The 26180-nt window shown below is 43.6% G+C and overlaps 1 protein-coding gene across 3 annotated transcripts in view; it reads right to left on the reverse strand.

Annotated features, from left to right (window-relative positions):
* The window catches only part of SV2B (synaptic vesicle glycoprotein 2B), a 69680-nt gene extending 44477 nt beyond the window's left edge, over nucleotides 1-25203 (reverse strand). For 2 of the 3 annotated variants that reach the window (XM_057723231.1, XM_057723230.1), the window contains exon 1: nucleotides 24738-25188. In XM_057723231.1, coding sequence (XP_057579214.1) covers nucleotides 24738-25188 — 451 coding nt within the window. Of the gene's footprint in view, nucleotides 1-24737 lie in introns of all 3 variants that reach the window. The other variant, XM_057723229.1, reaches the window with a different exon arrangement.
* Nucleotides 25204-26180: the final 977 nt, after the last annotated feature.

Consider the following 26180-nt stretch of genomic DNA (forward strand, 5'->3'; position numbering starts at 1 on the left):
AGTTGAATCTAAAAAGCAGAACCACCCACATCCTGCCTTCCCGCTCCTCCCGCCCCTCTGGAGGCACCAGCCAGCCAGGGCCCCCCTCCAGAGATCTGAGCTCTAGCTCCAAGAGGGCCCCTTTCTCTGAGCTTCTAAGTTATCATTATTCCAATTTATTCCCCCAGCCCTAAGGGTGGGAGCTGCTCCTTGCCTTCACTACCTCAGTATACTTTTTACAAATACTTCACTTACGTTCAATTCTCTCTGTTTCAATAGCTGGCATGATTTCTGTCTCCTGACTACACCCTGACTGACCCAGACACATGGGCAAATTGATGAATCTTAGAGGTTAGACATTGGATTCCATCCCTCAGCTGTCCTGGACGAGGAGGCTGAGCGCCAGAGAAGGTCAGGGACGCTCTCGGAAGCTCCCTGCCAGACTGGGATCTGCTGGCACTACCCTCTGGTCTCCCGGCTCCAAGACGGATGCTTTTGCTACCAAACCTCACTGTTCAAGGCAAAGGAGGAACTAGAAGGAACAAGAAAGAGCGTCTCAAAATGCTGTCATAGGGGACCAGAATATACGGCCTCCAAATGTACCACTTTGATATAGGATTATTTTGAGCTGAAGACAGTTGAGAAAGAGCAGACTCCAAAAACAAAAAAAGTTCTCTGCCCTCGCCCACCATTGCCTAAAAGCAGGCTTAGGCTCTACATCACCAGAGACTCATGAACCATCGGCAGCACAAAGAGCACATGACAAACCTCACTAAAACAACTCTATGAGTTTGCTGCACAGGTTTACCTTCCCACAGTTTGCCACCCTTGAAAGCCTGAAACCCTTTTCCTTTGTCTTGTCACTTCTCTGCAAATGCATTGTTCTTTGCGAAGATGCTATCTCAGCCCAGATTCTAGCCATCCCTAGAGTTACTCACAAGATAGGCACTGTGCATGGTAATACAGTCTGTTTTTCTCTTGTTAATCTGTCTTTTGTCAGTTTAATCCGCAGGGCTCCCAGCCACCAAATCTAGGAGGGTAGAGGCAAGAAGTTTTTCTTCCCCAGCACTGTCTTGGGATACCATGAAAAGGAAGAATGGAAGAAAGGTGAGCCTATCTAAGGAGAAGAGAAACAGAAAACTAACAATGCCTCTGAAATGCCTGTGCTATTAAACTCATTTAAAAATCTATCTTTTGCAGAAGAAATGAAGACAATACATTTGGAAAATTAGAGTGCATTGGAGTTATCAAAAATTACTTTAGCATGAAGCTGATAAGGGACTAGTTAGATAGCTAGGACGTCTACCCTTATTCAACAAGCTCAGTGGCATTTTAAGGCAATGTCCCCTCTAATAACACTGAGCTTTTTGAGGTAATTAAAAACCATGATTGCTACTTGTAGAGTAGGGGGGATGGGGGTGAAAAGGGGGGGATGCAGTGGGGTGAGAAGGGCTTTCAACTGGTGATAACACCAGAGAAAACGGACTACACTTCCATGGAAGAGGGAGGAGCCCACAATGATAGGTGCCCTTAAAAGGAAGAGCCCAGTCTTGAGACACAGACTTGAGCCGGTCACGGTCACAGTCCTGGCTCCATGGATTATAAGTAGCATGACCACGGGTACCCCACTCAGCTTCTCTGATCATTGCTCCTTCTTTGTAAAATTCAGAAGCTAGTGCTCATCTTGCAGAGCTGTTAGGATTATGTAGGACAGTGGGTTGAAAGTATGTAGCAAGATGCCTGTCTCAAAGGTCAATGCATAACTGATCAAAGCTGCTATTGTGATAAGCAGGGCAGGGGCCTGAGAAAGCACAGGATTGGAAAAATAACAATAATTCGGTGGTATTTTAAAGTCAAACCAACCATATATTAGAATTTGAGGAAAGAGGATCAAGATAAGCAGAAGAAACTTATTTATAGTAGCATGCCCTTTAAATCTACCTCCCTCTCACCTAACCTGAAAAGGAAGCCAGCTTCCAACAAAAAGCATTTTTGGTTCAAGTTTCTTCTAACAAGAATTTGGGGGGGGGGGGTGCTTTTTTTCCCTAACTCTTCTATTTCTTAAGTTCCCAGATTAAATGTCATCTCCTGAGAGAGGCATCCCTGATGTCCCAAACTAGGACTCAACAAACTTTTTCTCTAAAGGGCCAGAGAATAAATATTTTACTTGCAAATAATTTACTTTGCAGATGTCTCATGGTATCTGTGAAATATACTTCTTCCTTTTTTTCTTTATAGCCCTTGAATAATGTAAAAACAAAAATACAGTAATTCCCCTACATATGAACGAATTCCATTCTGAGAGCACATTCATAAGTCCAATTTGTTCGTAAGTCCAACAAAGTTAGCCTAGGTACCCGACTAACACAATTGGCTGTATAGTACTGTACTGTAATGGGTTTACAATACTTTTCACACAAATAATACATAAAAAGCAAACAAAAAATAAAGGAAACATTTTTAATTTTACAGTACAGTACCTTGAAAAGTACAGTAGTGCAGTACAACAGCTGGCATACGGGGCAGGCATCGAGTGAACAGGCAAGAAGAGTTCCTGACTGGAGGAGGGAGAGGAGGTGGGAGATGGTGGAGCTGAAGGATGGTCAGCAACAGGAGACGGAGGGCAGGCTGCAGTGTCACTCACACCTGACGTTGATGGAACGCACGTTCGCATCTTTAAAAGTTCGCAATTTGAAGGTTCGTATGTAGGGGATGCACTGTAGGCCACAGACCTGTAGGCCATAGTTTGCTGACTCCTGTCCTGTTTCAAATGAAATTCTGTTGTCTCTGCTGGTCTTTCTGCATCATACTACCGTTCCTTCATATAACATACGTCTAATTGCTACTGTGTATTTATTGGTTCAATGCTTGTCAGGTTCCTTTGACTACAAACTCCTGGAGAAGGGGACCTGTCAGTTCTGTCTACGTGGAGTTCCCACGCTGCTCTAGCACCCAGCGCAGAGAATGACACCTTGTAAGCATGCCATTAATATTTGTTCAAGAAATAAAAAATAATAATATTAAACTAATTCACACCCACTGTAGAAAACTCTGAAAAATATATTAAAAATGTATAAAAGGTAAAGTCCAAACCATCTATATACCACCACTCAAAGACAGCTGTTATTAGCACGTTTTATTCTTTGTATTTGTATTTGTATATATACAATTACATGGTGGAGACCATTCTGTATTGGAAATTTCATGACCTATTTTTTTCCACTTGATAAATAACTCAACAAAGAACATCTCTGTGCATATGTCCTCGTCTGTGTTGCCAGTTACTTGCTCCAAATTGCTTCCAAGAAATGAAATCATGAGGTCAAAGGGGATCTTGAGACCCAGTGCTGAGTTTCCTTCCAGAGAGCTGGTATATATCACAAACCTCTCGCCATCTCTAGAGATGATCTTCACACAGACCGGATATACCCGCAGAGCCAGAGGCAGCAGATTGAGAAGATAAACAATCAGACTGTGCAGGCTTATGTGTGATAGGAAAGAAGAGGCCCCTGCAGGAAAATCTTCTTTATTTAGCAATTAATCATGGACAAAGAAGGCATTTCTCACATTTTTTTTTGCTTCAATACATAGAAATTAAATGCATTAATATCCTAGGAAAATTCTGAGCTCTTTTTTCCTACAACCACTCCAATATTTATTTTACTGCATGCATATGCTTTGCAGGAATAAAAATCAACATCTCCAAATGGAACCATTTCTATTTCACTTCTTTATTATTCAACCAAATATACTTTCTTGAAGGGTAATGTTCTCTTGGACTAGGATCTGGGAGTCACAGATCTATAAGGTGGTAAATGTGATAAAGGTTGAACATATAAGGGAACTCCTGGAAGAAGTCTCATTTTGGTACTAAGTCATGGAAGAACATCAAAATGTCTGCACACCCCTATGAAATCAGATGCCTTGGGTAGGTGCTTTGTGTATATGATGTCTGGATGCTTGGAAACTTCTGGGATAAATAAACACTTTCTTTTGAGTCTAAACTCTTAGCACAGAAAAGGATTGATTTTCATAGGAAAACCAATTGAATTGGTCTAGTGGAAACCAACCTAGAAATCACTGTATCGGACCCTTCTAGTACTTTATGTGTCCGATAAACTCAAGTGAATGAATCTTTGGAAGTAGGTTAACTTTCCCAATCTGTGGAAAGTTGGAACTCTCCAAAAGATCACATAAGATATTTGGAAACAAGTGTGGAGCGGAGAAGGGAAGGGACAAAGGAATTAGCATCTTTGAAGACCCTACCACGTGCTAGGTACTATGCTAGGTGACATATGGAATAATTTCAGTTTGTCATTCCTACCCTGTGAGGGAAGTATTAATATTTTTATTTAATAGATGAGGTTAAGAGCTTTCCCCTCTGGCCACAATCATTGAAATATCTAAGTAAATTGTTCTAATATCTGATGGAAGAAATCCAGGTTTACAGTTGGGTAAGTCATCGATGCCCCAAATTATGGAGTAGTCCATGAGAAAAGATGCACCAATACTATTCAAGGACAGCAGTGTTGGAGGCACTTGTCACCCTGCCTGAGGATGCAATACATTCACTCATGCTTGGTCCTTCAGCTCGAGAGAAGCTACAACCCTATGGAAGAGCGGAATCATTCCTCCTGGAAGGTCTAGCTTCAGCATAAGGCCAACAGATCCAGAGGTAGGGGTTTGCAGATGGACTGGGGAACCTGAGGGACAGGGCCACTTGCTTCAGCAACGTAATGTAAGGATAGGGTCTTAAACCAGGAAGGTGTTCTATCTCTAGCCATACTTATTGGAAATTAAAGACCCTGCAAGGCAGCCCAGAGACTTTATCATCCCAGGTGATGCATAACCAAGCTCAAGCCACAAGGCAATATTCTGAGTCAAGCAGTGAGCCTGTAAGAATACCCAGACCCCAGATCCCTAGCCACGTCTTCGGTGAGTAGAAGACAGGCCCACAGTCATGGTGCAAGCAGCTGTAACAGAAAACTTTCAGGACACTAGCGAGGTTTCTTCCCAGGGCTCAGGGTAGCCCTTGGACAAAGAGGTATCTGACATGTCCCTTAATCTTCCCTTAGGCTGATAACAAGAGGCATTAAGAAATATTCCTTGAGGATGCTGCGAGAACCCTGAAATCGCCTTGTTTACAAACCACCACACTGGAGCCATCTTAGAAAAGCAGAGATTTCCTTTTGGTACCTCTCAGTGCAGGTAAGAAGAGGTGTCACCTGGGCTAAAGCCAGTAGAGGTGTGACATCTCTGATAGCTCTCCTGGACACCATGGGCGTCTCAGATATGACCATTACCCAGTGAGCCTCGGCAACCCCTCACCCACTCCACTAAAGACCAAGTTGTGGCCGCCATCATGGTCATCTCTAGATGGTGGAACGATGTATCCAATGACATCTAGGACCAGTCCAGGAGAATCACGGTAGGGCTAATTAATTGCAGAGCATGGCTGAGAGTTAGAAGCTGAGACAGGAGTAGCTGACATAAAATCAAGAAAGGAACCCAAAATCTTTATGAGGAAATTTGCTCAGCCCCATTCTCTACACCTCAGTGAGTATGGGAAAGAGGCATAGAGATTAATACTCCAGCCCAGTCCTCTGCTTTCAAAAACACTCACAATATAGCAGAAATAAATAGGTGGAAACAAGTTAAGTGGAGGAGCAACGCAGGGGCCAGAGAAAGGTCACAGCAAGAATGCTGACAAGCTGATGATGGGAACGAGGGTGGGGGCCAAGCTTGGCTGTCTTAGAATAAGCAGATGGATGCGGGTGGTAAGGGAGTGGCCGGATGGGGGCAGCAGGACTGAGCAACACACCAAGGGATCAGAAGGTGATGAGGCTGGTTACTGGCAGAGGTCACACTCACGACCTTCCAAAACTTGGATGTCTTCTTGGTACAATGACTCTGAACAGGCTACCTTGTCTTCAAAGAACATTATCTTCTACATCAGCTTAGAGCTGATTTACAGCCGGACTGGAAAAGATCTGTCTTTCTCTCTGGGACACCTAGACATCTGGCTCTGACTCATGGTCAAGATAAGGGCAATGAGATTTGTGATGTGTTGTTTAAAGTCTGAGACTGCCCTGGCAATCCCTAGAGCCCGTTTGTTTACTCGTGGTTTCCAGTGGCATAACTGGTTAGTCAACCTGGCTGGACAGCGCAACCAGAGGGATAAGAAAATCCCTCTGGGAACTTCTGCCTTGAGGTCTCCCAAAGTGAAGATTTCTTGCACAGATCTTAGTGGTTTTATCTGGAGACAAGCCCATATGAGAATGAGGAGGACCCTGGGGACTATGCCTGGATGTCTTTTGAATGTCCGGTTCTGGCCTACACTCTCTTTCTCTCTTTGGCCCTTTAAATAAGTGCCTACGTGACTATACTCAGAGGAGTCTTGTGAATTCTCTCAAATATCCAAACTAATGAAATCTTTTCACCTCTTAGCCCGAGGATTTCAAAATCAGATGCCTACAGGGGCCAAGCAGGGGCCAAGCAGTAAATGCAAGTGAGTGGAGTTGATCAGGCATGTTTCATAGGGAATGGTAGGGACGGAGGAATACACGCCCATTGACTAAAGGGTGCAGCCACACTTAACGTCAGCCGGTTGTTGTGTTAGATAGAATATATACTCTACTGCTAGAGTTTCAAAAAGAGCCAGAAATCTGATTTCTAAATAAAATTCCTTGCTTTTTAAAACACTCTACTAACCAAACAATTATTTTCATCCATTGTTTGCAAACCCTACATGACAGAGATCTACGCAGGTTTTAATGTTAGTATGCTAGGAGAGTGAGTATTCACACTTTTGTTGAAGTAAAATGTATCTCATGGGTCAGATCTCTTAATTTGTTTTCCAGTCATTTTTAAATTACACAACACATGAATACACCTGTATTTTAAAATGCAGCAATGTTTTACACAAACTCTCCTAGTCCCAGTTCCTCCCCCAAAGGCAGCCACTATGAGCAGTTTGGAATATATCTTTCTAGACTCTTTTTGCTCTTACATGCATATTCATATATAGTACACATATTACTAACAGATACCATTAGTCTACTTTCCACAAAGAAGATAGCAATACACACCTACCAGTAATAAATGAGAGGAACAGGCCTTCACCAACTCTGGAATCGATCTTTCTAATATTTTCCCAATCCAGTAAGTAAAGATCATCTCATGGTTTAAGTCGGTACTTCCCTAATACACAGAACTCAAGTCTATCCATCTGTTCTTCCGTGGTATTCCAGATTTTAGGAGGCCTCCCCTTCCATGCTGCCTAACGCTCTGAAGTTATTCCCATGACAATTACTCTTAATTTTCTCTTTCCCTTTGTATCAGATATCGCGTACCCCCTGCACAGTGATGTTCTACGCTTTTTCCCACCTGAGCCTTCACACTGCTTGTTCGTCCACCGGGCGGGCTCTTTGTTCAGACCTTTGCATGGCTGGCGCCTTCCTATGCTCCAGGCCAAAGCTTCCCTGACTACCCACCCACAGCGGTCTCTTCATCCAGCAGGTGGAATCACAAAGGCCAGTTAGAAGGCCATTACATCCCAAGTGAGTGACGCTGACAGCTTGGGGCACGGTGATCAGTGGCAGTGGAAGTGGGAAGAAGTCGCTGGATTTTGGATGTATTTTAAAGGTAGAGTCCAGAGAATAGATGGTACTGCGTTGGCCAAAAAGTTCCTTTGGTTAATGAATACGCTGTTCAATAAAGTTCTTGGTGAAAATGAAAAACATGTGTCCTTTATTTTTACTTAAAACAGAATGAACTTTTTGGCCAACCCAATCTATAAAGCAGAGCTCAAATCGGCTCTCCAAAGAAGTGAGTGGTAACAGAGGAGCTTCTATGGCTGAGTACTGAAATGTTCCAATGTTTAAGGGTCAGTAAGATGAAGAGAAACCAGCCGTGGAGAGTGAGAAGGAGTGGCAAGTGGAACAGCAGGCATACTGGAGGTAGGGATAGCCTAGATGTCCAAGAAAGAAAGTGTATCAAGGAGGCGGGAGGGATCACCTCTTGCAGTTGCTGCTGACAGGTCAGGAATGCGGAGGACTGAGATTGGACCACTCAACTGACCAAGCGTGGGTCACTAGTGATCTAGACAAGAACAGTCCTCTGAAGTGTTGGGGACTAAATTCTACTCAAAGTCGAGTGAGAATGGGAAGTGAGGACTTGGATTTAGTGAGTTTTACTGAAAACAGAAGAGATGTGTGTGAAGTCAGCGTTAGAGAAACTATCATGTTTGTGTGCTGATGGGAATGACTCAAGACAGAAAAATAGATGAGGGAGAGGAAGGTGAGAATTATGAAAGTGGTACCCTGGGGAAGTGAGAGGGGATGGGAATCCGGCCTGAGAGCGGACAGGTGAGCCTCAGCTCCTCCATAGGAACAGGAAGAAGGTGTAAGCCCAGGCGCAGTTAGGAAGGTAGGTGTTGCGGGAGTTCTTTTCTGATTGCTTCTGTTTTCTCAGTGAAAGAGGAACTGGTTCATTATGCTGAGGATAAAGATGGGGAGGAGGCACTGGGAATTGGAGAACAGAGGATGAGGCACGAAGCAGTCATCTAGGAGAGTGGGAAAGTGAATGGTTCAGGGCAATGAAGGATGATGGCTGGCAGCACAAGGGCCCCCTTGAGGGTCTCGACCATGAATTTAAAGTGAGACCAGGGGACGACACTGGGCGCATCTCACCAGCCGTGTTCAGCGACAGGGTACAGGGACAGACGGATGAAGAGTGAGGTGTAACCAGAGCTGGGGAACACAACAAACAAGAGAGGCACGAGGAAGCTGGTGGTGTTTGCTGGGGTTGATTCTGGTCCGCAGAATTCAAGTCCAGTGAAGCATGGGATGAGGACAAGAGCGTGGTGAGAGACAGACCAAAAGGCTGTAGGTGTCATGAGGCTGAACAACTGTGGGAGCTGGAGGACTGGATAGAGTGAGCTAGAAAGACAGAAGGGGTACTTGACACTGGGATTGTGAAGGGGTTGGCATCATTGATTATAATAAGATCTAGGGTAAGACCAAGACAGTAAGTGATTGGGAAGTAAGTGATTGGGATCATTGCAGAAGACCTTAGGAACAAAGAAACTAGGATACTGGAAAGCACGTACCGAAATCACCAAGAATTATAATGGAAATTGTGTTGACGTGTGACGGTAAACCTGGAACTAAACTCCTCAAAGAATGAGGGGCCTTGACCCAGGGAGCCAGTAGATGACTACACCAAGGATGCATGGTGGGTGATACCCTCTAAGGACAGGAGATTCAAATAAGGGATGTTTTAAGGATACAGGTGGGAGAATAGTCTGGATGTGTCCTGGAGCAGCCAGGAGGAGCAAAGGTCCAGGCGTGTGGAGTATGAGAAAGGAAACAGCCACCCACTAAGACCACAGGGCTAAGTAACGTCCTCAGAGGAGAATATGTTTCAGTGGTAGCAAAAAGATAAATGATATTGAGAGAAGAGCTTGAGAGGTGGGAGATGAGATGGGGGAAAAGGGGATGCACAGCGCCATGGGAGGATAAGGAACATCTTGGGAGACATGGACCTCTTATGGTGACCAACACATACAGTGACAAAGGGCATAACAATACTCCCAAAGGTCTCAATACCAATTTTGGTGGCAAGGCTGGTAGTGTTGGGGGGAAAGAAGTACTGAAGGACCTACCTGGAGCACACTGAATTCTAGATCACCCCCTGCTCCTGCCAATGGAAGAATGGAGGCTAGGAAGGGGCGTGGAGAATCATCTTATTTATTGTCTGTTTCCCCCTAAAATGTTAGCTCCATGAGGGAGGGACTTGTATGTCATTCTTATTTAACCCTCACAATGGTTCTGTGAGGTAGGTACTAATAATATCTTCATCTTATAGATAACGAAACCAGAGTTTGGGGAGGTTAAGTGACTTGTCTAAGATGGTAGAGGTAGTTAGTGATAGAGCCAAAATATAAAGTCAGACACTCCACCTTTAAAGCACTCACGCATACGGTAGACTCTGTTGGTCATATTCCCAACAGAACTTTTCCCCTCTTCTTCCTTGTTAAGGGAAGTGTGGTTTTGTTAGATATTAAAATGTGTTCAGAGAACTTGAGACACACACACACACACACACACACAACCCTAGAGGATGAATCATAGTTAATTTAAGACGGTCACCTGAATCCAAGTCTTAACTCAGGGAGAGAAATAAGGCATACAGGGACGTCTGTCAAAGGATACTGGGCAATGCATTTGTGCAATAAAAGAGAGAACATGGCAGAAGAGGCACTTTCTTGCTACCATCTCTTTTAAGTCCTGCTTGGAAAGAAATCATGGGAAGATGTAGAGCATAGAGCTATGGTGGTCAGCTTATGACCATGAGGGAAAGGCCAGGAGAATGTCCTTGCCTCATGTCCTGACATCAGGAGGCCACTGACCCAAGCTTGGAACCACCTCCTTGAAAAATTCTTGATACATAAAGAATAAACATCTTCAAGATTCAAAGTCATTGTTACAGGCAGTTGAATGCCTCCTAGACAAATACCGCCTCCCAAAAAAGAAATCATACAGATGAAAGAGCATGTGATTGATTTACATAGTCATTCCTTAAGAGCAAAAGGCAAGACAGCTCTGTGTAGAGGAAAGGCTCTGTGCCAGTAGTCAGGGACCCAGGTCCTGCTCTCAGAGATTGTGACCTTGACCACCTCACTTCCTCCTTGGGGCTCGGTTTCCTCCACTGGGAAATGAAGGGCATATTAGGAGTTCTCCTTTATCCCTTCCACTTTTAATATGAGATGACTCTATAATGTTGTAAGTAATGTCTCATGCCTTCTGATCTGTTGTTACATCTCCTTTGAAGGATAAAACTTCCCTTTCTAGGACCCAAGGAGAGGTGAAGAAGAGAGGTCAAGGAAAGGGTGGGACTTCTTTGGGCTATTCGCTGCACATCCCCAGCAGAGACTGATGGATGCCTCTGAGTCAGCAAAATCTCCAGTGCTGAAGCAGAAGATGCTCACTCTGCATATTTGAGCAGCCCGGGCCAGTCCCCATGGAGAGAAGGGTGTTCACATTCAGTCTGTTCAGTGGACCCCAGGGGGGATGGCAGAAGCAATTACATTTCCAAGACCATCTATCTGACTCTCCCTTTCCTCCTCCCTGGGCTGCTAATATCTGAGACTTTCTCTGGAAATTAATCAATCCTTTGCAAAGAAAAAAACCAACTCATCTGGGCTTGTGCTGCTTAAGAGCTATAAATACAGAGAGATTGTACATCCACTGGCCTGCAAAGGGCCATTATAGCTGAACAGTCATGAGCTCCACATTGCACATGAGTGTTTCACTAACTGATGTGGTTCGTGGCAGGGGCGGGTGGAGAAGTCCTTTGTGCCTCTGCTGCTCTGGTCTACACAGGGTGATGGAGCATTCCTCAGGACACGTTTCATGGGCAGATGGCAGTGTTGCTCTTCAGCAATATATCAGCCTATACTGGGCTGACAGTTTCAACGTCACAGATCACTGAAAGTCCCTGGTGAAATCGGCACCTGGCCTTTCTGGTCCAGCTGGCTGGGAGCTGGACTACATCACCCTCTTGCTTACAGAAATAAGCTGTACCTCTGTTGGAGGCCCAGTGCCTACTTGGCAACTGCATCTTATTGGAGTGAGGCATTTTTCATAAAGGTTGCTCAAGGTTACGTATGTAACGGGCACCTAGAAATATCTTCCGCAGATGGGACAGCAAAGTAAAGGAGAAGCAGTAGACTTTGAAGGCAGACATAACTGGTTTCAACTCCTAGAGTCATCACTAACTAGTTTTGACAGGTTATATTAACCTCTTAGAGACTAAGTTTTTTTGTTTGTAAAATGGTGAAAATAATGCTTCCCTTGAAGGTTGTTATAAGGATCAGAAATGTCATATATAAAATGCCTAGTATAAAATAATTTATCAAATTGTAACTCTTGGTGGTGGTAGTAGTATAATTATTATAATTTGCTTTTAATTTAAAAGAACGGTAATGGAGGTTGTAACAGCACTGGGAAATAATAGACCCTTAGGCATCAGTTCTCTGCTTTCTATGAAGAAATCCATACATGAGAAAATAAACCTTCCAACCTCATGACTGGAAAGTAACCCACAGTGAACACAAGTGGCGATGAGTGACAACATGGGACAAGAAAACTGCCTTAGGAACCGCATGCATCACTTAAGGTCTCTGAGCATCACTTCCCTCGTCCTGTAACCTGGGGATTCCACTCTGACCCCCTCACAGTGTCATTGAAAGATCAAATGTGAGTATCTATGAAAATCATTGCTAATCCTTAAAGCACTATGCAAACGTAAACAAGATTTTTGGGTACAACCCCATTTTTTTCACGCTGGTCAAGGTGTGTGCAAATATCCCATCCATCACCATGAACACAAGAAGGAAGCCATCTGGGGAGAATTCCTATGTAGCACAATAAACAAAAACCCTGACTACTCAGCAGCTCCTACTGATCCCGAGTCTCTGTGTAAACTACCTGGTTTTCTACCCTGGCTGCACAACAGGGGGTCACCAGGCAGCACACCTCACCCATAGAGACTCTGACATCATTCTAGAGCAGAGCCTGTTTTGTTTTTGTTTTTTAATAATATTTATTTATTTATTTGACTGCACTGCGTCTTAGTTGCTGTGCACGGGATCTTCACTGCCGCACGCGAGATCTTTAGTTGTGGCACGCGGGCTCTAGTTCCCCGAGCAGAGATTGAACCCGGGCCCCCTACACTGGGAGCATGGAGTCTCACCACTGGACCATCAGGGAAGTCCCAGGACCTGTTTTTTTTTTTAACAGCTCCTCGTGTGACTCAAATGGACAGACGGAGGGGAAAACACTCACCTGGAGCTGTGGTTCTCAACTGGAGGTGATTTTGTCCCTCCAGGGGATATTTTGCAATATCTGGAGACATTTTTGGTTTTATATATACATATACGTGTACAGGGAATGAGCTACGTGTACGTGTGCGTGTGTGTGTGTGTGTGTATACAACATGTGCCTGACCCTGCAACTTCCCCTCCGTTCCCAGTTAATATAACAGTTTACTGAAGGATTTCTCCCATTCATTCCTGTTGTATTTTCCATAGTCTGAAGATTATATTTTCAAACATGTGACTTAACAGCCCTATGAGCTTTTTCTAATTCACTAAAGTTTTCCATGGTGGGGGCAGATATAGGGGGATCCACATGAATAAATAACTGGCACATTTTCACTCCAAACGTTAGGAAATCACTAGTTACCAAGCACCTTTTACTTAGGTCTCTAGGAGTGCGCTGACAACTGTGGAGGAAAAAAAAGAAAAAACCCTTCAAGTCTTTGAAGGTCTCATGGCCAAGGATATTCTGCAAGCCGTGTAGACAGAATATACTGAGGCATCTTTGCTACAATGAAATTTGAACCAAGTTAGAAGCTGAACATCAGGTTTTGCAGATGGATTAGAAAAGTAGAATGAGTATTAACTGACGATATACTGCGTGCAGACCCTGAGCGGGACCTGGTGATCGCATTCAATTCTCCCAACAGCCCGGAGAGCTAAGTACTCCTCCTCCTCTCCCTCCCCCTACCCCACCCTCTTCCCTTCCCCTTCCTCCCTATCCTTCTCTTCCTTTCCCCCTCCCCCTCCTCCTCCTCCTCTCCCTCCCCCTACCCCACCCTCTTCCCTTCCCCTTCCTCCCTATCCTTCCCTTCCTTTCCCCCTCCCCCCCCCTTCCTCTTTCACCAGACAATGCTATTTACTCCAGGTAAAACTAAAACCTACACACAGAGAGCTCCAAATCGCCTTGATTCAATCTTGATGAAAATCAGAGTAGAAATCCAGGATCCATAAGTTAGAACAAGTGGTCAATAATTAGCAGTTGCTGACACATGCGCTTTCAGACTGAGGAAGGCTCTACCCTTCAAGGTAGGACTAAGTTGCAAGGCACAAAAAAAGGAAACAGCTGTGAACAAGTTGGAAAAGTGCCCCACTCAAAGTTAAATCCATACTTAACATGTAGCGCCCATCATAAAAGTGAGGGTTTTGTCTCAAGAAGGTCTCCTTGCCAGATTTTTCTTAACTCCAATGGCTGTGAAATAATTTTTCATCTCAAGTTTACGATACTGGTTTTTGGTTGGTTGGTTAGCTGGTGGGTGGGTGGGTTGCACAGGAAATCGGTTTTCTTCCTTTACTTTTGTTACAGACAACTGCATTTACTCATCAGCTTGGTGATAGTCTGACTATGGATTCACAGATAGTATTACAATAAACACAACGAGCTGTGTAAAAATGTAAACCTCTCGAAGTTAGGAGGGGTTGTCTTCTTTGCGTAAGTCACCTGTTTTCTCTCTTGCATAAATTAAATAAGAAAAAATGGTGGGTACAGCAGAAACATTTAAAGCTCTGTATAAAAAATGTCAATCTTTCAAAGCACTCAAGCAGCCCCTACAGTTTCCTCTATGCACCACTCCAGGAACTGCATATTCCTCCCTTGGACTACTCTAATCAACTTCTGTCCTATCTCCCACTTTAGTCTCTCTCCCTGACAATCCATCTTCATCAAGGTGGGGGTTTTGCCAGTGGCTAAATACGTCTACTCCAGTGAGGCACTCGGCAACTGGGGAAACAACCACAGGCTGGATCTGGGGAGCTGCCAGGTCCACGGTGAGATGGACCTGAGCCCGAACTCCACGGATCACCTGACCTTCATTAGTCCCTAACCTGACTGATAGACCATAGTGATTTTTTTTTTACCATATTTTAAATTGGAGTATAATTGCTTTACAACATTGTGTGAGTTTCTGCCGTACAGTGAAGCAAATCTGCTACATGTATACATATATCCCCGCCCTCTTGGACTTCCCTCCCACCCTCCCATCCTTCATCCTGCCCATCTAGGTCATCACAGAGCGCCGAGCTGAGCTCCCTCTGCTATACCGCAGGTTCTCACTAGCTATCTATATCACACATGGTACTGTGCATATGTTCAGTCCTAATCTCCCAATTCATCCCACCCTCCCCTTCTCCCACTGTGTGCACATGTCCATTCTCTACATTTGCGTCTGTATTCCTGCCCTGGAAATAGGTCCATCTGTACTATTTTTCTAGATTCCACATATATGCATTAATATACGACATTTGTTTTTCTCTTTCTGACTTTTGAGTCTCCTGGAATCAGTGTCAGTCCAGATCCGGTGTCCAGTAATCCTCAAAAGGTCTGATTATTTCCTTTTCCCCATTGCACAGTCACCCAGGTAAAAAGCCAAAGATCCCTTGGGGAAGACTGGGAGAAAGATTTACCAGTATAAATTTTTGGCAGGGTGCTGGGATCCTTCCTCAAGGGGACCCAGTCTCCCCTTTACTCGTGAATTTTGGGCCTATAAACTGGCTCAAATCTGGGAACTGATTGAGGGTGCACGACTGTTTTGATAAGACAGGTTAGACTTTTGCTCAATTGACCCGGAATTTTTCTGCGTATACAGATCAAATACGAATTTAGTAGGCTTCCTATGTATTTCACTTCTGGGAAGAGCACGGTCTCCAAGAGTCAGGCTATTCTGATTGCTGCTTTGACTCTGCTGAACATTAGTCATCACACCCACCTTGACTTTGGTGGTTAAGTGCTGCCACTTGGCCCCAGCCACCCAGGGTCCAATTACTCCCACTGCATTTGGGTTTCTCACTTCAGTGACTGAAGTCCCCACTGTGAGGTCTGGCTTACATTTCAGAGTGATCGCAGAGCTCTTCAAGGATGCTGGGGGCAGGGCAGGGGGTGGGTGGGTGGAGTGGGGTGGACGGGGGCTCCCCTCACAAATTTATTTCTCACAGTCATGGTAAAAGGTGTCCTCTGGACCCTCCCAAGGTGGGTGAGTAAGTTTTAAATGACAAATCCACTCTAACATTCCAATCTCCCTAAGCCTTTGAATCTCTTCCTCTACATGAAACCAAGGCATTGAACTGGCATTCAAGTCCATTTACTGGGGGCCAACTTTTGGCCCATGCTTTAGCCAACCAACCCACCAAACTGGTAGAGCCCTTTCTAACTCCCCAAGCGTCAACATTAAATGTAGACTCTCTGTTTAGTGGGTCCATATCAATTAATGGGGCCCAAACCAATGTTACCTTCCTTCCACCATTACCCACACTCCTAATATTCATTCCCACACATGTTCTCTGAATTTCTGTATACATTAGAAAAACCAAGTGGTCCTTTTGCAGTGTAGCAGACCTCCTCATGGGTCGCACTTTGACCCTCACTTGACCTGCAGGGACTTGAGCCTAGTTACAAGTTCAGAAGAAAAGAGGGCTGGGGGTGGGGTCCTGAGAAGGATGAACACGGTCCTGCAAGGCAACTGCCTCAGGGGAGGCCACTGCAGCTTCCTCATCCATGCACGGTCAATCCCCTCAAGATGGGTGGAGAGGCTGCTTCCACTGGCAAAGAAGACTCATCAAAATTTAGGAGTTCAATGTCCCAGCTTCATCCGGGTCTTCCCACACATCCCCATGCCAGCTTCCAGAATCCCATTTCTTCCCTATCAATGCCCTCTACTTTAACAGCAGACACTCTGTGAGGCTGGGAATTCAACCTGCCCTCTAAATCAGCCACTCAGAGGATGAGATTCTGGGTTTGGTTGTCAGCAATCTTGGGGGATAAAGGTCTCTTTCAGGGCAGACATAGACGATTTGGGGTCATCTATGCAGCGCTTGTGCTGGGAATTCGAGTCCTGAGTTCATTCATTTCTTTTCCCGCTTTGTCAATGATATTAGGAGCAACCAGCCAATCTCATACTCGTTAATTTGACAACAGTTAGTTTGACAAAAGTGGTCACCTAGATCCTTGCCTCTTCTAAATATTTGAATAGGAGTATCCAATGATGATATTTTGTATATCCTTTTTGCCCCATCACGCTGTGAACAGGAAGTGCTCTCTTTACTACGGGAAATAGAGCTAATGGTGTCTTTAAATCAAACCAGACTAGAGAGCTGATTCCAGAAGCTCCAGAACCAATTCAGTAAACTCATCCTTAAGAGTCTGTTCCTGTAGAACCATTCTCAGTACCAAAATCCCTGCAGGACAGTCATCATCATACTAAACCACCTTGTCACTCCCTTCCTCAAAGCCATTTAATAGCTCTTCCATTGCCTATGCAATCAGGTCCGCACTCCTAATATGGCAATCAGTGTAGACCCTGTTAAGGGAGACCTTGGCTTTCATTCTATTCTAAAGAATCCCATGATCTAAAAAACATAAATAAGGACAACTGATATAATCAAACCCAAAAAGATTATATGAAAATTCCTAGTGGTGGATTTCACCATCATGAGTATTTGTTTCCATGATGCTAACTGGATATTTATTGAGCATGTATTTTGTGCCAGGCTCTGGGGTAGTGTTTCCTCCTTTCAGGAGCTTACACTGAAGTCAGGGCTAAAGAAAAATTGGCTCATAAATCAAGTGTTCTGCCCTGATGCTCACTTCGAATTTGCATATAAAACAAAGGATAATCTTTCCTGACAGTAAAGTAATACATCCATCACTGAGCTGCAATGGAAATTCAACACACAATTTATTCTAATGAATCCACTCCATTTGACCTTGCTCCGTGTCCTCCTTTAGCTCATACAGACACCAAGCCCCAGGGGTCCCCTGCTAAGTTCAAAGTCACTCTCTGAAGTGTAGGACTCCCTGAGCCTTCCCACTGCAGATGGAAGAAAAACTAACAGCCAATAAAATACCCACCACGCAACTAGACCTTTCCAGGAAATCAAAATTCTGAAGGCAAAAGTGGAACTCTTGCCTTAAAATGGGACTCTATTTCTTTTGAACAGCATGAAGGTAGGAATCACCCACACACTAACGGGTATTTTTACAATTATGGGAAAACTTTGGTGGCAATCTCCCAAATGCAGGGAGAGAAGGACGCTGTTGGTTTGTTGCATGTGTCATCAATAGTAAGTGCTATCCTAGCTATAAGGAAACAAGGATTAGAGATGCCAACAATTACACATCATTTGAAAAAGCAAATGTCATGTCAGACATTTGCTAAACTTCCTATTTTTAAGTTATTTTAAATGATTTTTTTCTACATATAACTAGAAAATACGTAAATAATACCTGAAACGGATTAAAAAGAAATATAGATTCATTCATCAACCACCTAAAATCATGGAAGACTTTGAGAGGAAAACTTCAGATCAGCACAAGGACACACAACCACTAAACAGCAGAGCACATGTAAAAGCAAGCCACTTAACTCTACAACCTGCCAGCTTCAGGCTCTATCCCTTACACTGTCTCTGTTTCCTTCATATCTGAATAAAGGGGGTAATGTTGAATATTGCATTGCATATTTGCATAGTGCTGTTTGGTATTTTATATTTCTTGTGTGAACTCTATTTGCGCCATTAGAATAAAACTCGCTGAGTGCTAGGACTTGCCTGTCTTGCACTGCTATATAGGGAACACCAGGCACATGATAATGTTCAGCAATTCCTTTAAAAATAAAAATAAAGAGTTTAATTAACAATTGAATGCATTCTTCTTATCTTGAAGGGGACCAACTGCTTTATAAGAAGCATGGCTGGGCCTTCCCTGGTGGCCACAGTGGTTGAGAATCCACCTGCCAATGCAGCAGACACAGGTTCAATCCCTGATCTAGGAACTAAGATCCCACATACCATGGAGCATATAAGCCCGTGCACCACAACTACTGAGCCTGCACTCTAGAGCCTGTGAGCCTCAGCTACTGAGCCCACCTGCTGCAACTACTGAAGCCCTCATGCCTAGAGCCCATGCTCTGCAACAAGAGAAGCCACCACACTGAAAAGCCCACACACCACAGTGAAGAGTAGCCCTTGCTCACCACAACTAGAGAAAGCCCACGTGCAGCAACAAAGACCCAATGCAGCCAAAAATAAAATAAAATAAGAAGCAGGGCTGAGCTTTCAATACTAACAACATTTTCACAGGAATTTTTCTTCCCCAAATGAGACAGTTCTAGACAAGTGGCCTGCTAAAACACAGCCCTTGAAGGAAGCAAACTTTCATCTTTCTAAAAGCTCAGCCAAGTTGCACGGCAGCATTGAGATATTTTTGTTATCTGGCCTGGGGATGCTGCTTTTATTTTCTGAATGGGTTCATCTATCTCCAGGAAGAAAATAACAAAATAGTCTATGATTTGAAGTCTAAACTAGGGGTAGTTCTCCTGAATTCTTTTCCTGGAACATCAACTGTGAGTCAAGTCCAGAGCCAACACTTTCACTTTCTTTTTAAAATAAAAAGAATTTTAAGAGAATGAGAAAACAAGCCACAGACTGGTAGAATATATTTGTGAAAGGCATATCTGATAAAGGAATGGTAGCCAAAACCCACAAAGAACTCTTAGAGCTCAACAATAAGAAAACTGACAGCCTAATTTAAAAATGGGCCAAAGACTTTAACAGACACATCACCAAAGAAGGTATACAGATGTCAAATAAGTATACGGAAAGATACTCCACATCATATGTCACCAGAGTAATGCAAATTAAAACAACAAAATACCACTTCACACCTACTAGAATGACTGCATCCAGAACACTGACAACACCAAATGCTGATGAGAATGTGGAGCAAGAGGAACTCTCACACAGTGCTGGTGGGAGTGCAAAATGGTGCAGCCACTTTGGGAGACAGTCTGGCAACATCTTAAAAACCCAGATTTATTCTTATCATACAATCCAGCAATCACACCCCTTGGTACTTACCCAAAGGAGTTGAAAACTGTATTTACACAAAAACCTGCACATGGGTGTTTATAGAAGATTTAGTCATAACTGTCAAAACTTGAAAGCAACCAAGACGTCCTTCAGTAGGTAAATGGATAAATAAACGATGTCACATCCAGAAAATGGAATATTATTCAACACTAAACAGACACAAGCTAACAACTCATGAAAATACGTGGAGGAAACTTAATTGCATATTACTAAGCAAGAAAAGCCAATTTGAAAAGGCGGCATACTATATAAGTCCAATTAGATGAAATGCTGGAAAAGGTAAAACCTTATGTAGACAGCAGTTTCCAGGGATTGAGGACGTGAGGAGGGATGAATAGGCCGAGCACAAAGAATTTTTAGGGCAGTGCAAACACTCTGTATGATACTATAGTGATGGATATATGTCATTACACATTTATCCGGCCCATTGAATGTATAACACCAAGACTGAATCCTAAAGTAAAAGTAACTGTGGACTTCGGGTGATCATGATATGTCAACATAGTTTCATCAATTGTAACACTGTACACTCTGGTAGAGGATGTTGACGATGGGAGGAGACTGTGTGTGGCGGGGGAGGGGGGCAGGGGCATAAAGAAAATCTCTGTACCTTCCTCTCAGTTTGTCTGTGAACCTAAAACTGCTCTCAAAAAAAAAAAAAAAAAAAAGTTTAAAGAAAATAGCTAGGAAGGGGAAAGAAAAAACTGGGTTAGCACTTGAACGGAAAAGGCCTTTTCACCAGTCAAGGTAGGGAAGGTTGACCTTAAAAGACTACTATAAATAATTTGGGGTGAAAGAAATATGCAGTGTCACCTGAGAAAAGCTAGTCTTGAATTTAGGCGAGTCATCATTATCAAGCAATCAACGGAGCAATGATAGCTACTTCAACAATAATAACTAAAGTATCTCGAGCACCTATTATGGGCAGTCACCGTTTCAGGCAAGTTAAACGCATTAAACTCATTTAGTCCTCAAAAGTCAATGCGGTAAGATACCATTAGTATCTCCATTTTGCAGAGAAGGAAACTAAGGCACAGAGGAGCTAAGTAATTCCCAAAGTCATCCTCCTAAGAACTGACAGAGCAAGGGCTCATATCCAGGCCACCTGGCTGCAGGGTCCAGGCTGCTCCATTATCTCACTGCAACTATAATTCCCTATAAATGCTGAAGGGAGCCTGTCATAATACAAAGTAACAAGAACTAACAGTAGTTTAGCAGGCATAAAAGCTGATTGCTTTACCAGCTTCATCTCATTAAATCCTCACAACAGACGCATCATCATCTTATTCCATATATGGGAAAACTGATCATTAAAGAAGTGATGGCTTCCCTGGTGGCGCAGTGGTTAAAAGCCACCTGCCAATGAAGGGGACATGGGTTCGATCCCTGGTCTGGGAAGATCCCACATGCTGCGGAGCAACTAAGCCCATGTGCCACAACTACTGAGCCTGCTCTCTAGAGCCCATGCTCCACAACAAGAGAAACGACTGCAATGAGAAGCTTGCACACCGCAACGAAAAGCAGCCTCCGCTCACTGCAACTGGAGAAAGCCTAAGTGCAGCAATGAAGACCCAACGCAGCCAAAACTAAATATAAAAATAACATAAAAATAATAAAGAAGTGATGACTGGCCCAAGGTCCCTGGAAGATAAATGACATAGCCAGCTGCCAAACCCTAGTGGAGAGACACCAGTGGCCACATCATTATTCCCCACAGCATGCTACCTCTCTGTTGGAAGCAATCCATGGTGCTCAAGCAATCGATGGGGTGCTTGATGACTGGAGAGAAGCCTGCCCCATGGCATGACCTCCTTCCTAAAGACCATACATGAAAGAAAAGCAGTATCATGCAGCAGAACAACCACAGACCCTGAAATCAGAAAGACCTGGGTTGAAATCCCAGCTCCAGCGATCACTTTGTGACATTAAATACAGCTCTCTGAGCCTGTTTCCTAATGTGTACAAACAGGAGAAAAATCCTATAAGCACCGTGGTGACTATGAAGCTGACATGAGACAGAACATGGAAAAGCCAGCCTGGCAAGACCTTCCAATCACCACCTCCCCAGATTCATAAAGAGAGCCCCACAAGTGCGTTGGGAATTCATCTCTGCTCAGCGGTCTGCCTGCCCCTCTTGCACTGAGCATCTTCATGGTAAACATGGAAAGTAAAATTGCACAAACGTGGGGTCTCCAGATTGGGACCATGTTCCCTCAACTCCCTGCATTACTCCTGGGAGCAAGCAGGAGTTGTAACCGTGCTGTTCAGGAGGTTGCCGGGCACGAGGGTGGTGGAGAGATCAAGAGGGCAGGAAATCCTTACTGACATACCAATTTGGACTAATAGGGACTCAGGGTTTCAGTTGAGAATACCACAAAACAAAATAATAGTCTTGGAAATGTTTAGATCAAGTGGCGATGGTTTGGTTTGGTCAAGGGGTTGGAGTTTGTTTTGTTTTTTGCCCTTTTATAAAAATCTATGGAAACTTCAAGAAACACAGCAGAATTTTGTTGATAAAAAATAATAAATAATTTTAAAAAAATAAAATTTTGTTGGTGTTTAAAAACTCAGGGTGACATTTTGCTTCTTGAGTCACTTCTTTTGTTTGTATATACTTGGTCTCTTTTGGTTTCCTGATGGCCATATCTGACTGAGTTCTCATCTTTTTAAATGTCCCTTTAATTAAGCAGGAATGAATAAAACCATTTGTGTGTGTGTGTGTGTGCGCACACACATGCGTGTTTATGAGTAGCCTATATCAATTAGCATAATTTAAGTTTCATCCATGTTGTAGCATGTGTCAGAATTTACTTCTTTTTTCTCTTTTATAAATTTATTTATTTATTTATTTATTTATTTATTTATTTATTGGTTGTGTTGGGTCTTTGTTACTACATGCGGGCTTTCTCTAGTTGCGGCGAGTGGGGGCTACTCTTCATTGAGGTGCACAGGCTCCTCATTGCCGTGGCTTCTCTTGTTGCAGAAGCACGGGCTGTAGGTGGCTTCAGGAGTTGTGGCACATGGACCCAATGGTTGTGGCTCACAAGCTCTAAAGCACAGGCTCAATAGTTGTGCCACACGGGCTTAGTTGCTCCGCAGCATGTGGAATCTTCCTGGAGCAGGGATCAAACCCGTGTCCCCTGCGTTGGCAGGTGGAGTCCCAACCACTGCGCCACCTAGGAAGCCCTACTTCTTCTTTAAGGCTGATATTTTTTACATTTATATTCATTAGGGATATTGGCTGTATATTTCTTTTTTCTTTTTTTAAAAATTTTATTGAAGTATAGTTGATTTACAATGTTCTGTTAATTTCCTCTGTGTATTCTTCTTCTGAGTATAGTTCCCTGTGTGACCTTATTGTTTATCCATCCTATATATAATAGTTTGTCTCTGCTAACCCCAAATTCCCAGTCTTTCCCTCCCCCACCTCCCCTCCCCCTTGGCAACCACAAGTCTATTCTCCATGTCTATGAGTCTGTAAAACCATTTTTAAAAGCCTTCTAGGGACAAATCTTTATGCAGATGTTTATTTTATATCCCAATCTTATTTATCGTGGCTCTAAATCAGGGGCCAACAAACTATAGTCCATAGGCTAAATACAGCCTACTGCCTTTTTTTTATATAAATAAAGTTTTATTGGCACACAGTAATGCCCATTCGTTTACATATTGTCTGTGGCTTCTTTTGTGCTGGAGGCAAAGTTGAGTAGTGGTGACAGAGACCAACTGGGCCTTTAGAGAAAATGTTTGCCAATCCCTGCTCTAAAGCAGGCATTGGGACCAGAATGGCACAAAGTGTTTCATAGCAGGGATCCCTACCATAATCAAATAATTCTCTGTGTTCATTAATGCCTGTTTGTCCTGCTTTACATGAGTTCTTTGAGAAGCAAGGACTACATCTACCTTGTTCAATATTTTCTCACTAGGGCCTGAGAACAAAGACTAAAACATGGTACACAAGTCAGAAATATTTGTTGAGTGAATGGACTAAGTTGCTAGATGGATTTTGAGTTCCTGAGGGTCATAACTATGTCTCAGTCCTGAGTAAGAACCTGACTCACAGTAAGTTCTCTGTAACTGATGTCAGCTAAACCATCAACAGCATGGACTCTGAATTTACAGAATGAATATATTTTGCAGGACATTGAACGACCAAGAAAAGCCTTTGTCTATATTTTCATGAATCTCTTCTGTGCCACACTGTGTACACCCATTCTCTCTCTATCTGCACAAAATCCACTGTGCCTCAAGCCCTGATATCTGATGTTTGGCTCTGATGGTGCTAGTCTCATCAATGATTTGCAAAGCCGGTCCCCCACCCCAACCCTCAGAATCCATCTGTGCTTCCCAGCGTGATTCCCAACCGCCTGCAGGGGCTCTGTGGGTGGCGCAGCCCAGCATTCATTGCCAAGACACATGGGCATTCAGCCCACTAACATGTATATACAAGAGAAGCCAGGAGTGGAGGCTATTGGATTTTGGATTCTGGAAAGACACAGAGGAAAGGACTGAGTGGAAAAGACCTCTGGCCTGCCACACAGAAAACGAATTCATCATTTGGATATGGAAGATGGTTTAACCTGAAAAAGAGAGAAATCAGACCCTCAAGGAGGCAGCTAGACTTGGGAAAAAGAGAATAAACTTTAAAAATTGTGTATCACTATGTTGTACATCCATAACATATAATATTGTACATCAACTATATTTCACTTAAAAAAAAAAAGACTTGAAAGAAAAGAACTAAAAGCTTGAGACTCAGACAGATCTGGGTAAGAACCCAAGCTCCAATACTTACTAGCTTTATAAACCCGTGCCTATTAATTTCTCTGAGATTAAAAATACCTTAATGCCAAAATGTAAATGTAAAATGATATATGATGTAAAATGACAGTGTTGCAAGGACACTGCAATAGATTTAAGATGCCTAACAGTGACAGGTTCTATACAAATTCTACTGCTCTTTCCTCTTGAGATTTTAAGGCCACAAAGAGAACGATGTTGGAAAATTTCTACTTACCAAGCATCCCTTTCTTGGAACTAGACAGACACATGTCCTTCTCTGCACTGGGCAGGGCGAAGCTCACCACGAACACTTCCACCCCATCAGCCATCAGGGCCAAGCCCAAAACAAAAAAGAGGGTCCACTGGAAGCGCCCATGCCCACACTCATCAATGATGGTCTCATACTGGTGGGCCAGCTGCTCCTCATCTTCCATCCTCTCGGCCATCAGGTCAGCCTGGCCCCGAAGGCCATCCGCCCTGGAGGGCGCCATCTTGGCCTGCTTGGCCTTGATGTCATCTGGGTGAGGGATGCCCTGATACTCGCCCTCATAGATCTCATCCTCCTCATCATGGCCTTCTGTAACATCACTCTGTGCATCTTCTTCTGGATTGGACTCATTGCCACGATAGTAGCCATCACTGGGGGCATAGCCCTCATAGCTGTCCTGATATTTGTAGTCACCCATTCTTTGGTTCTGGGACTGTCTGCTTGCTTCGCGAGCTATATCCCTTGCACTGTGATAGAAGTGGGGGCTGTTTCAATAACCATCATCCATTCTACGTACAGAGGTTTAAACGTAGACTTCTTGGGTGAACGTGACACCTGTATTCTCCCCCGTTGTCTCAAAGGCAACCTAAGTATCCTTTTGCATTCAATGTCTATTGGAAGTCTTTAGAAAATTTCAAATTCTGGTCTGGTATCCTTCACCAATTGGGAGATGTTGCTTAGAAATGGGTCCAGCTGTTCTCCTTGACGAGGAGCCCACAGGTCTTGGCAACTTGCTGACGGGTCTGATTTGTTCTGCTACTGCAGGTTATGCCCTGGAGTACAAAGAAAGGAAAGAAAAGAATGTTATAAAGTATGGAAATTCTGACAAATGATTCTCAGAATCAAACACATAGATTTATGAGTGCCAGGGCTTCATGTGTAAGGTGGAGGAAAGCTTCATCAGATTCATGTCAAATGAATGAGCATTAAATCAGTGAGAAAGAGCTGTGGTCAGAGAGGCCCTTGGAAGCATTGATTAACACATGAAAGAGGTCAGGCCTTATACAAGAATGAAATGTAAAGTGAGCAAGAGATTTTCAATATGAGACGATTTTATGTTACGGATTTTCTGTTAGAATTAATCAAGCTTTTGGCAACAGGGCAGGTTTATTACAGCTTAGCTTCTGTTATGAGAAGGCCAGCTTTTCTAACTTTGTCATGCAGTGGCGGTACAATTTTACATGTAGAAACGTATGGCCGAGAAATATCCAGGACCATTTTTCCCAAGGCTCAGCTTTTGAGACTTAGCATTGTGGTTCCAGGGCCACTCTGACCTTGTACGTGTCCTAAATAGTCAAGAACAGTTGCTGAAGACCCAGAGTCAGAGAACTTGTGTCTGAAATTTGATTCTGTCACATAATGGCTGTGTGATCGTGCACATATTTTTCTGAGCCTCAATTTTTTCATCTG

Source organism: Hippopotamus amphibius, chromosome 2 (assembly GCF_030028045.1).
Source record: "Hippopotamus amphibius kiboko isolate mHipAmp2 chromosome 2, mHipAmp2.hap2, whole genome shotgun sequence".
NCBI classification, from domain to species: domain Eukaryota; kingdom Metazoa; phylum Chordata; class Mammalia; order Artiodactyla; family Hippopotamidae; genus Hippopotamus; species Hippopotamus amphibius.